The sequence below is a fragment of the Astatotilapia calliptera genome, chromosome 15 (assembly GCF_964374335.1).
Source record: "Astatotilapia calliptera chromosome 15, fAstCal68.1, whole genome shotgun sequence".
NCBI classification, from domain to species: Eukaryota; Metazoa; Chordata; class Actinopteri; order Cichliformes; family Cichlidae; genus Astatotilapia; species Astatotilapia calliptera.
The window spans coordinates 13,682,540-13,694,766 of NC_137436.1; the positions used below are offsets into that span (position 1 = coordinate 13,682,540).

The window sequence follows — 12,227 nt, forward strand, 5'->3', positions numbered from 1 at the left end:
CGTAGAACACAACAGATGTATGTAGGTTGCTGGTGCAGATTTGATTGGACAGTGTTTGTTTCTCCCAGTGTCTACATGTGTATTCTGTATGTACCAGGTTTGATGGCTCCTCTGTATGACCTTTGTCTGCAGCTGGCCCGTATTCCTGCAGGCCGTGTTCTGCACACCGATCAGCAGGAGGAAGAGGATGTGGAACACGAGGACGTAAGGTCACCTCCTCACATCCAGCACAGGGGACATGTCGAATTGCACACGGAATTCTAAAAAGACGCTTTCCCTCTCTCTCCCTCTCCGTTCCCCTACTCCTGTCCCTCTTCCCCTTCGCTTGTCCCTGGCCACAATAACACAAAACGCACGCCCTCCATTAGCTGTCTGTTCAATTCAATTACTTTGCCCGGCTTTATAGATCTGTTGCCTTTCTTGTCTCAGGCCAAGTGAAGAGGTTGTGTTTGGTGTCTTAAAAAATCACAGACATCTGGAAGTTGGAATGTAAAATTACAAGAGCCTGCAATTCATGTAAACACGGTCTAATACAATTTATATAATCTATTCTTGTTTGCAAGTGGACATTTTCTACCATGAAAAAGGGTTTTGCGAGCTGAAATAATACCATTTGTTTTGTTAATAAAGGGAGAAATCAATTCAACCGCAAACAGAGCTGGGAGGATGCACTGAGTGATATGTATTTCTCTGGAGCCTGAAATCCGATAGCTTATTTAGGAAAAAGAAAAAAGTGTGTTAACGTGTGGGATGCAGTTCAACGATGTACTGTTTAGTGTTTTATTGTGCAAACTTGGACTTCATAAGCTCACAACTCCTGCTATATTTGAGAAAGAAAATAATATACTCTGCATTTGGAGGATCGGCCAATCATCCGGTGGCCGCGCAATCAATACTGTAATTATGAGGGAACCAGATCAGCAAGCTGTAGAGAACACCGTGCTTAAGATTTAAACTTTGCTGGATATTTTTGTCACATAGAGTGACGCAAAGGACTCTGTATTGCTATTGTGTGCAAAAATGGCATGATGCAGATATACGCATTATAATTTCATAGAAGCAAAATTAGAAATATCAGATCTCAAGGTCATTTTTATCGCAACCAGAATAATATCAATAGGATTGCATGCTTTTTACTTACCATGAATAAATGTGGGAGCAAATAACTATGGGTTTAATTTGCATATTCTGAACTAACTTAGGTGACAGTTGCTGCTTTCCTCTCATGTGATCATTTTGCCAGTAACATTTGATGAAATGTGTGTTAAACCAAAACCTCTCAGGATCAAAGAAGAAGAAGAAAAGCCCACACACACATCATAATGCGTTGGTCATGCATCTGGGTTTTTTTTTTCTTCGGGGGATAGGTCGATTAAAATATTGTAGGAAATGTATTTGTACAGTATCAGCAGTGTACCTTAGATTACTGCACATTTCTTACAATAAATATCAGTTTGCTGGTTTTACAGTTGCTGATGCTTGTGCAAATATGCCTGAAATATTGCTCTATACTTATCAGGACCATAGTAGGATGTGGACCATGTTTAAATCCATTATTGCAATTATATTTTGGTAAAATGTGAACTTTTCCAAAACATTCGAATGTTGGCAAAAATGCTGCCATGGTCCTTTCTTATATGTTTACTGCAGATTTCATATCCTTTTGTTTCAGCACACATCTTCATATCACAGAAGTCATCAACTGCTGCATGTTAGTCAAAGGAGGCAAGCAGGAGGGGGAGAGTGAAGTCAAGCAACGGAAGCAAACAGGGGGGTTGACATGTTACCTGGCTATGACAAACAGTACACAACTGACACCCAAGCAAGCCAGCAGAATATACATCCAGATATCAGGCGAGAGGGGGTTGAGGAAGGAGAAGACCCCAGGATTGGTGCCGTTGGGCTTGCGGTACAGGATACTTATCCCCAGCGTCATGAAGGGCTTGGAGAAGTCGATGACCTTCTCTCTGACGTAAGTGATGGCCAGAGGAGCAACTGCAAGGTCTGCTTTCTGCAATGAGAAAACAGCGGCGACGCCAAATAGGGGGATGGGTGTTTGTTCACCAGTAGAAAAAAAAAATCCCAGCCAATTCAATTAAGATCTGATTTCTGTCAGCAGCTGCTCTGCTCAATATGTACAGGAGGCAGAGACATGACATGAGGGAAAAAAACGTAGCTAGGATCATTACTTCGACTAGATTATTAGGTGGGAGGCTGAGTTGGACTGGAAATTACAGGTTATATGTCTGATCCTTTTTTATAAGGGGCAACAATCTTAGGATTAGATTAATTTTCAACAATTCAACCTCAAGTTGCCTCAGAATAGAAAATTAGCCTTCTGCACAGTTCAGCACTTGCTCTGTAGTATTTTTGCATAATTGCTCCAAGCCGTAACTTGATGTAAAAAAAAAAAAAAAAAAAAAAAAAAAATATATATATATATATATATATATATATTTTTTTTTTTTACAGTTTCTAGATTTTTTGAAGATTCTGTTTCAAGCAGCCAAAGTCGCTTTTGCAAACTAGCAAGCGACCAATCTCAGCAGGGGGAAAGATTTCAGGGCTTTTTGCTATAATTTTTCCTCATAAGAAGTCATCTATATATCTGAGGCTTAGAAAAGCTTCCTATACAGCACCAAATGTCATAATTGTCAGATAGCTTTCTATGGTAATACACAGTGTGGAAGCAGAACTGTAATAAATAATACAAACGGTCACAATAAATAAATAAACCGTAATAAACAATGAAAATCAAGCAAGTCAATTAAACCCCAACAACTGCTAAATTGCTTCTCTGTAAACACAGATATATTTGCATATGAGGACAAAGAATCTACAAGTGAGAGGCACAATTTTTGGCGCTAAAAGGCTTCTGGTTTCCATTTGTAGTTCATTTGTAGTTCGATTAGCGCTGACCAATCACAGCTTTGGCTGTAGCCAGCCTGCTTTGGCTGCATGAAGGCAAACAAAAGGACTTGCCTGATAAAATGTTAAACTCACTGGTGATAATGACATAGTCTATTGCTGGATTTTAAAAATGCATTAAAATGCACATTCCCTGGTATCAGTTATCCCTTTTCCTAATTATTGCAGGCTGCAGTGGAAGCCGGCAAACATTGATCACTGGACCCAGAAGTTTATTCATCAAACAATAGCAGTTAACTTGTGAATATGACCTAAGGGTAGCCACTGTAGGCTACTGGTCATATCAGGCCAAGTAAAACTTTATCTTTTTATACTCCCACTGTCTAGCCTACACAAAGAGCAGACAGCATTGGAAGCATACTTGTGTGCTGGTGCGTCTTCGCTTCTCTGACATTTCTTTTTACTGTGCTGAGCTACTTTGTGTGCTTAAACAGCTCTAAGTATGTTTAACTTAGAGCTAATAAATATTGATAGTTACTGAAAGGCAGGAAGGAAAGAAGATATACGAACTGAGTCTATAAAAGGATTGGCAGCACTCCGAAAACGAGAAAACGGCACATAGCTACATTGGCAGGTTACTTGCTTTTACAGCCTATTACATTTTGTTTCACAGAGCCTTTATCTGATCAATATCCTGTCTTTCCACTAAGCAGACCAAGCACGGTTGTCGAGGTCTGTGTCGACGCAACACGTAGTTGCATTTCTGAGGAGAAGCATTTTAAGCTGTGCTGTAGCTTTGATGCAAAAGTATAAATCAATCTTGAGGCTGTAGCACCAGCAAAACCCAGGAGTTAACCTTTTTTTTACCCTTATATTTGAAACTGAAAGACTACATAATTTGGTTTCTCAAAGTTTCAGATGCCACAAAGAAACTCGACACAGTAAGAGGTCCTTTTTTGTTAACACTGTAATCTCATATTAAAGACATTTGCTTGTTCAGTAGCAATATTTCAGCCTGTTTCCATTTCAGTTCGGTATTGAAGAATTTCAAAGATTTATTCATTCAGACAAAGAAGGACAAGAAGGAATATGGCAGACTGCTCTGCCTAAGTGGAAAATAAATTTTGGCTTTTAGAAATAAAATATTCCGACTGTACCAGCAGATGAAGACACAAATGACTTAATAATGAGAAGATTAAAAAAAAAAAAAAGTCCCATTTGAGCATTTAGAGATGCAATTCTTATTGTTTTGAATCAGCTTGCAATGTAGAGTAGCTTTATTAAAATACATAAAGAAAAAATAGTGGACCATTATAAAATATGATTAATAGAAAGCAGAAAGTGTTTCGCTTTAATTATTATAATAGTTTTTTATTCTAATGACTGAGTGTTGTCTTCTCCCTGGTGAGTGCCGACTCACGTGGTCCATGAGCTCCCGCACCATGCCGTTCCACTGGCCTGTGCTCTCATCCAGCGCACCGTACTTCCCATCTTCAACTAATCGAACCTCATAGCGGAAGCCTAGGATGGAGGAGAGTTCCCTCAGCAGGTCGATACAGTAGCCCTCAAAGCGATCGTTCCCATATAGAGGCTTGTCTGACTTCTTAAACATCACATATGGCTCCTCCTGTACAGGGAAAACAAACTGCTGTAGGAGTGCAGAAGTCTGTGATTTTTGTATTATATATTTTTCAGGTGCAATTGAGACTGTGAATGTCTGCTGTTAGTGTTTTCATTCGGCCGTGTCTACCAGTATGGTGGATACACGCAGGGATTTGTTAGCCAGAGAATCAGTGATGTTGGACGTCTTGCTTTTGTGAGTCTCTGTCATATTTAAACCGCTGGGAGGATCCCATGTTCCAATCTGTTGAAACAATTCAGAGTCAAGTTTATATCCTCTTGTCTACAGATGGGAAATGAAACACTTCAAATCACCCCCACTTACATTTGATACTTAAGGTCATACTAAAAAGAAAGTACACCCTCTTTCAGTTCTAACTTTAAAAAAATATATATATATATATATATACAGGGAGTGCAGAATTATTAGGCAAATGAGTATTTTGTCCACATCATCCTCTTCATGCATGTTGTCTTACTCCAAGCTGTATAGGCTCGAAAACCTACTACCAATTAAGCATATTAGGTGATGTGCATCTCTGTAATGAGAAGGGGTGTGGTCTAATGACATCAACACGCTATATCAGGTGTGCATAATTATTAGGCAATGTCCTTTCCTTTGGCAAAATGGGTCAAAAGAAGGACTTGACAGGCTCAGAAAAGTCAAAAATAGTGAGATATCTTGCAGAGGGATGCAGCAGTCTCAAAATTGCAAAGCTTCTGAAGCGTGATCATCGAACAATCAAGCGTTTCATTCAAAATAGTCAACAGGGTCACAAGAAGCGTGTGGAAAAACCAAGGCGCAAAATAACTGCCCATGAACTGAGAAAAGTCAAGCGTGCAGCCGCCAAGATGCCACTTGCCACCAGTTTGGCCATATTTCAGAGCTGCAACATCACTGGAGTGCCCAAGAGCACAAGGTGTGCAATACTCAGAGACATGGCCAAGGTAAGAAAGGCTGAAAGACGACCACCACTGAACAAGACGCACAAGCTGAAACGTCAAGACTGGGCCAAGAAATATCTCAAGACTGGTTTTTCTAAGGTTTTATGGACTGATGAAATGAGAGAGAGTCTTGATGGGCCAGATGGATGGGCCCGTGGCTGGATTGGTAAAGGGCAGAGAGCTCCAGTCCGACTCAGACGCCAGCAAGGTGGAGGTGGAGTACTGGTTTGGGCTGGTATCATCAAAGATGAGCTTGTGGGGCCTTTTCGGGTTGAGGATGGAGTCAAGCTCAACTCCCAGTCCTACTGCCAGTTTCTGGAAGACACCTTCTTCAAGCAGTGGTACAAGAAGAAGTCTGCATCCTTCAAGAAAAACATGATTTTCATGCAGGACAATGCTCCATCACACGCGTCCAAGTACTCCACAGCGTGGCTGGCAAGAAAGGGTATAAAAGAAGAAAAACTAATGACATGGCCTCCTTGTTCACCTGATCTGAACCCCATTGAGAACCTGTGGTCCATCATCAAATGTGAGATTTACAAGGAGGGAAAACAGTACACCTCTCTGAACAGTGTCTGGGAGGCTGTGGTTGCTGCTGCACGCAATGTTGATGGTGAACAGATCAAAACACTGACAGAATCCATGGATGGCAGGCTTTTGAGTGTCCTTGCAAAGAAAGGTGGCTATATTGGTCGCTGATTTGTTTTTGTTTTGTTTTTGAATGACAGAAATGTATATTTGTGAATGTGGAGATGTTATATTGGTTTCACTGGTAAAAATAAGTAATTGAAATGGGTATATATTTGCTTTTTGTTAAGTTGCCTAATAATTATGCACAGTAATAGTCACCTGCACACACAGATATCCCCCTAAAATAGCTAAAACTAAAAACAAACTAAAAACTACTTCCAAAAACATTCAGCTTTGATATTAATGAGTTTTTTGGGTTCATTGAGAACATGGTTGTTGTTCAATAATAAAATTATTCCTCAAAAATACAAGTTGCCTAATAATTCTGCACTCCCTGTATATAAAAAGGACCGAGCTATTGCAAAACCTCAGTTCTTCTCTTTTTTAGCCACTCTGGTGTAGATCTGCAGCTGTGCTTGGGATATTGGCCTGTTGGATGACCCAATTTCAACCAAGCTTTAGCTGTTGGACAGATGGCCTCACATTTGACTCTAGAATAATTTGATACACAAGGGAACTCATGGTCGACTAAGTGACTGCAAAGTGCCCAGGTCCCGTGGCTGCAAAACAAGCCCAAATCATCACCCCTCCGCTACTGGACTCGACAGCTGGTGTGAGGTGTTTGTGCTGATATGCTGTGTTTGGTTTTCAACAAACATGGAGATCTACATTATGGCCAGACATCTCCACTTTTATCTTATCCGTCCGAAGGACATCGCTCCAAAAACCTTGCAGTTTGTTCAGATGCAACTTTGTAAACCTAAGCTGTGCTGCCATGTTAATTTTAGAAAGAGGAGACTTTCCCCTGAAATCCCTTTAAACCAAGCCATTTAGTCCGTTTAGTCTTTCTCTAATTGTAACGTCACGAACTTTAGGATTTAACATGATAACTGTGGTGTGTAGAGTCTGAGATGTAGCTCTTGGGTTTTTTTATTTTCTCTGAGCATTGCATGGCGCGATCTCTCTGTGTGGATTTGTTGGAACGTTCACTCCTGGGAAGACTGGCAACTGTTTTGAATGTTTTCCACTTGCAAATAATCTCTCTCATTCAAGAATGATAGACTCCAAATCGTTTGGAAATGGCCCAGATTGATGGGCAGCACCAACTGCTTCGTTAGGATTATTCCTAATGTCTTTTCTTCACGGCGAAAGCTCCAGAACAGCAAACAGCCAAAACTTCTTCTTTTATAGAGGTGCTCACACTTACTGATGATCAATCAATCAAGTCCATTTGATTATCAGCACTTGGCTGCTCCTTACCCTTTTAATCCCTGTGGAAGCAGTAACAATGTACTTAGTTTTTCACACACCACCTTTGCATTTTGGCTTAATTTTAAAAATAAATAATGACACTGTGTAATATTTAATGTTTTGTAGATCATCTGATGTTGTATCATTTTAAGACTTTTAAGTTATTTTTTTGTAACGCGATTCCTTAGAATCGAAAGAGGGCTTACTTAATTTTTGCCATGACTGCAAGCATGAGCTACACCAACGAGTGACACACCTTTTCCAGCCCCTCCTCCTTCAGACTGATGACATCTAGGTCAAAATCAGTTCTCAGTCCATTGGTCTTGTTAAAAAGGACACGTCCTGTCAAACCATCCCAGTGTGCCTAAAGATAGAAATACACAGCACGATGAACTAAAATCCTCAGCTCTGAACGCAGTCATTCCATTAACCTTAAGACATTGCCTTTCTCAGCAATATCAATCCAACCCCTAACCATAAAAGTTTTTCTTTCCCAATTATGAATTCCATCTGGCTCTCCCCTTACTGTCTATCTCAACAACATAACAAGAAACAATGAAGCAGCGAGAACAGAAGCAGGTTTGACAGGTAAGAGTTCATTATGCATGTGGTTCATTGTGCTTGAAGTTTCACTTCAAAGCCATTGGAGGAACAGACGGGCATGGGGAGTGATAGCAGACACAGGAGGGGGAGGAAGCACCAGCTACTACAATGGCTCATTCTGAAAATTACCTGCAATGATACCATCCAGAGAATGAAAGAGCTTTGTAGAACAAAGCAAATGGCTGACCCTGACTAGAGTTAAGGAGGCATGCAGAGCCTTTGATATAAACACGGGTGGAGATATGCACTGAGAAAGTGTGGTTGAAAGACAATGGCACAAACAACAAAAAATGTAGTTACTGTGGATAATGCTGCGGATTCATTTTTTTTATAAAGATTATTTAGAATTAATGATTAGATAATAAACTTATTTAAGATGCTTATATGGTTTCTGTGATAAATGACCACAGCTTTCTGGACCAATAAAGGCTGATTGGAAAGCTGCACTGAAACTGTATCACATGTGTTAACTAAATAATTCCAGAGATGCACACATAAAATGCTTGCAAACATGACTGCGCTAATCCATATAACACAATAAGAAAGGTACAATGTTCAGTAGATCCCACAGGTCAAAGGTCAAGCTGGAGTGCACACTGAAAACAGTGACCTTATACCTCTTTGATAAGGTTGATGAAACGCCCTCCAAAGCGCCACGGCTTGTGGCGATTACACTGCAGAGAGCTCACAGTGATCTGCTGCGACTGCTGCACTGCCACCGCCACCACATGCACGGCATCATACATCAGGGCTGCATCGGTCTGCAAACAGGAGGGTAATACTATTAGACATTTTATAAGACCACTTGATACTTCTGTCCACACAACCTTTCATCTCCCCATTAATTCACCTGTGCAGGGACATAAGAAACTGTGTGAAGTCTCAGATGACTTGCTTTAGTCATAAGTCACTACAACATGAATTAGGAGTAGAGCCAGCAGTAAATGCCCCACACAAATGGCACAGTGTCTCAGCTTGTTAGTAAAAATATCCAACCACTGTCTGAGGCAATCAGAAAGCTCTGCCAGGGAAAGTCTCTCAGTGGAAGGGCGCCACGTCAGTGTGAAGACTAATGGTTGCTGATGGGTGTGCCTGTTCCCCCAGAGAGAGGGAGCGCAAAACGGGCACCGGTGCAGACAGGACGACTCTCTCTCTGGCACACTCAGTGTAACATGCTAAGTACAAAGGACAAAGGGTTGCACTGAAAAACACCTAAGACAGCTATGCATATAACCCTCATAATAAGTCATCAAAGGGCGTAAACGCTGGAGCTGAAATTTCTCACACACTGACAAGCTGTGATTTATCTCCACCGCTCCAGTTGGCACACATGAATTCTTTTCATGCCGTCAGTCCACACAGTTTGACACACTCCACGCTCAGCTCATCGCAGATCCACTTTCCACGGTCCCACACAGGCTGAAATACACTATGGTGATCTTATTTGACAAGTCGTGGATGACCAAACTGCAAGGAAGTGAGAGGAGTTACTCTGAGACCGCAAAGTATTTGCAGCTATAGAATCTTTGTGAATGTGCTTGCTGCCAGAGAAAATGAGCTGGCCTTCAGTGCAGCTCGACACGTAGCAGGAGGCTGCCGAGCTGCTGGTTCCCTATATTTGCTCTATAGGCGCTGTGAAGCATCCACTTCATACATGAGGGCAAGAAGCAGGAGAAAGCGTGTGCTCTCTGTGCACTTTATACCAAGCCTTATAAATGATGAGAGGTCAGGTAAAGGAATGCATCTTACTTCTAACAGCAAAGAAAAAAAAAAGAGAGAGAGAGTTTCCTGGTAGCAGAAACGGAATGAAAAATAGACAGAGTTGATGGAGTTCATGTGTGGTTGCAGTGAAGGGAAGATTGATGATTTTTTTCTTTCCCCCCTTTTCTCCTCTTCTTTTGGAGTTGATGACTGCTGATGTCAAAGGCAGCAGTAGATCAGAGAATGGGAGACCTATCTCTGCGCTCTTTCATCCCCAATGCTTTCCTGGAAAAGGGAACAGCTAGGGCCATATCTGCTCTCCCAGTGGCAGCAGTGTGCGTGTGTGTGTGTGTGTGTGTGTGTGTGTGTGTGTGTGTGTGTGTGTGTGTGGTGTTCGTGACAAATACTCACTAGGAAAAGACTCTGTCACTGCACTACTCTATTTCTTGAATAGCGAGGAGGAGTTTTAAACACAGTCAGTACTATTTTCTTTCCTTTGAACGGAAAGTTTGTCACGTCCAATCATTCGTTTGCTGGCCGACTAAGACTTGCTGTTGGACTGAATCAAGTTATTTTAGCAATTTATGTAAAAAATAAAAAGAAGTTATATAAGTATTATTCACATTCAATCCCCGTCCACTGCACTGAATTTCAAAAGTATGTAACACATTCTGAATGCATTTATTCCATGGATAATATTCTTTGATTGATTTTAGTTTGGCTGTGGCATTGCAGAATTTATGAAATTCAAATTAAATCTCCGAGCCTGCTATTTCTTTTTTAAATACCTTTTCATTTAAATTTTGCCACTGACCTTTTAACTTTCCTCTAAACTACTTGATTTTTTCCCCCATTCCAAAATCAGTCAATATCACATTCCAACTCCTCCATTGACAAACTCTTTATTCTTTTGGGTCAAACTGCGGTGTGCACTGTCTTTTCAGTTAATCGTCTTGGCTACAAAGATGTTCTGTGAAATACACTTCTGGGAATAACAGCCTTACATCTTGTTTTCGAAAATCTATCAAAATTCTCTACTTGGAAGTCTATTTTTAGTTCACTTTTCATAGCTTTGCATGTGAAGTGAAATTGGAGTGCTTAAGCACAAGCTTGATGTGTGACAGGAGAGTGATGATTCATTTTTAGAAAAGCTTAACAGATGAACTTGTGCCTTTACCTTCAAGAAATGCCAGATTTTGAGCTGTTTGTTTATTCCTAAGCTATTTGTAGCATAAAGAGTAAGACTTTTCTATTAGAGCTTGGTAATAATGTGGTAATATTGAATTAAGGACACAAGAAGGTACTATATGGAAACAGAATGTTATAACACTAAATTATGAAGTAATATCTAAATAATTACCAAATGACATCTTGACTCAACAATGGTTATAGCTAAGTAACATTGGACTATATTTAACTGTGCAATAAGGGCCAGAAAGTAGGCTTAATAATGATCAATAAAATTCAATTTAATTAAATTTTATTTAAATAGCACCAAATCACAACAGCAATTACCTCAAGGTGCTTTATATTGTAAGGCAAAGATCCCACAATTATACAAAGAACATTTCAACAATTAAACTTTGCGGAAGCACTTGATGACAATAGGAAGAAAAAAAAAGGCTCATTTAACAGGAAGAAACCTCTGGCAGAAGCAGCCATCTGCCATGACCGGTTGGGGGTGACGGAAGGAAGGAAAACAGACCTGGAAGAGAGCCAGAGATTAATAGTAACTAATGATTAAATGCAGAGTGGTGTGTAAGCACACAGTGATTACAAAAGGTGAGTGAAGAAGAAACACTCAATGCATCATGGGAAGGCCCTCAGCAGCCTAGACCTATCGCAGCACATCAGGTTACGACCACTTGAAAATCAGTATATTTAAAAACAAGCCAACAAACAAACAAACAAACAAACACGCAAGAAAACCCCCAGCTAGACATATATAACCACAATAGCCACTGTCGATACAAGCTATTACAGTACTTGGTTATTAGTACTTTGTAACTAAGTGGTAATAACACATTATTTCATTATTATTACCTTCTGTCCATCTGATTACCAAGCTGTCTTAGAAAGCGCTACCCATAAAGATTTTATTCTCGTCCAAATTATTTATTTCCTTTTAAAAAAATATGGAGAGTTTCTTAAGCACAAATACATAAATATGCACTGGAGACAAGCAGGGTATCTTCCTCAGCGGCAAATATTTTCTAAGCTTTGAAATATGAAAGGTTTTAAACCTGCATAAACAGTAAAAGACTCTTTGCTGACTTACGGGGCAGCTGAAATGAGCTGTGAAATTGTGCCCCATTTCCAGTTGATATCATAAACCTTTAGTAAACAGTTGCATTTTATACCTCCTGCTGATACAGAGCAGCAGTGTCAGTCAATGCTGCGACGAGGGGGGTGAGACTGAACCAAAAGAGTACAGTTGCTCTGTTTTGCTGTTTTACTGAGCTGAAACTCTCTATAAAGCTCCGCACAGCCGAGTGGAGTCGCACATTCACATGATAATTACTATGACTGACCTCTGAATTTACATAGGG

The 12,227-nt window shown here is 40.3% G+C and overlaps 1 protein-coding gene across 2 annotated transcripts in view; it reads right to left on the minus strand.

The window, feature by feature from the left end:
• LOC113037170 (glutamate receptor ionotropic, kainate 2-like) overlaps positions 1-12,227 on the minus strand; it is a 64,479-nt gene that overhangs the window by 14,542 nt on the left and 37,710 nt on the right. For both annotated transcript variants that reach the window (XM_026193930.2, XM_026193931.2), the window contains exons 7-11: positions 8,595-8,738; positions 7,631-7,738; positions 4,619-4,732; positions 4,289-4,495; positions 1,788-2,011 (exon numbers count right to left, since the gene is read on the minus strand). In XM_026193930.2, coding sequence (XP_026049715.1) covers positions 1,788-2,011; positions 4,289-4,495; positions 4,619-4,732; positions 7,631-7,738; positions 8,595-8,738 — 797 coding nt within the window. The remainder of the gene's footprint in view (positions 1-1,787; positions 2,012-4,288; positions 4,496-4,618; positions 4,733-7,630; positions 7,739-8,594; positions 8,739-12,227) is intronic.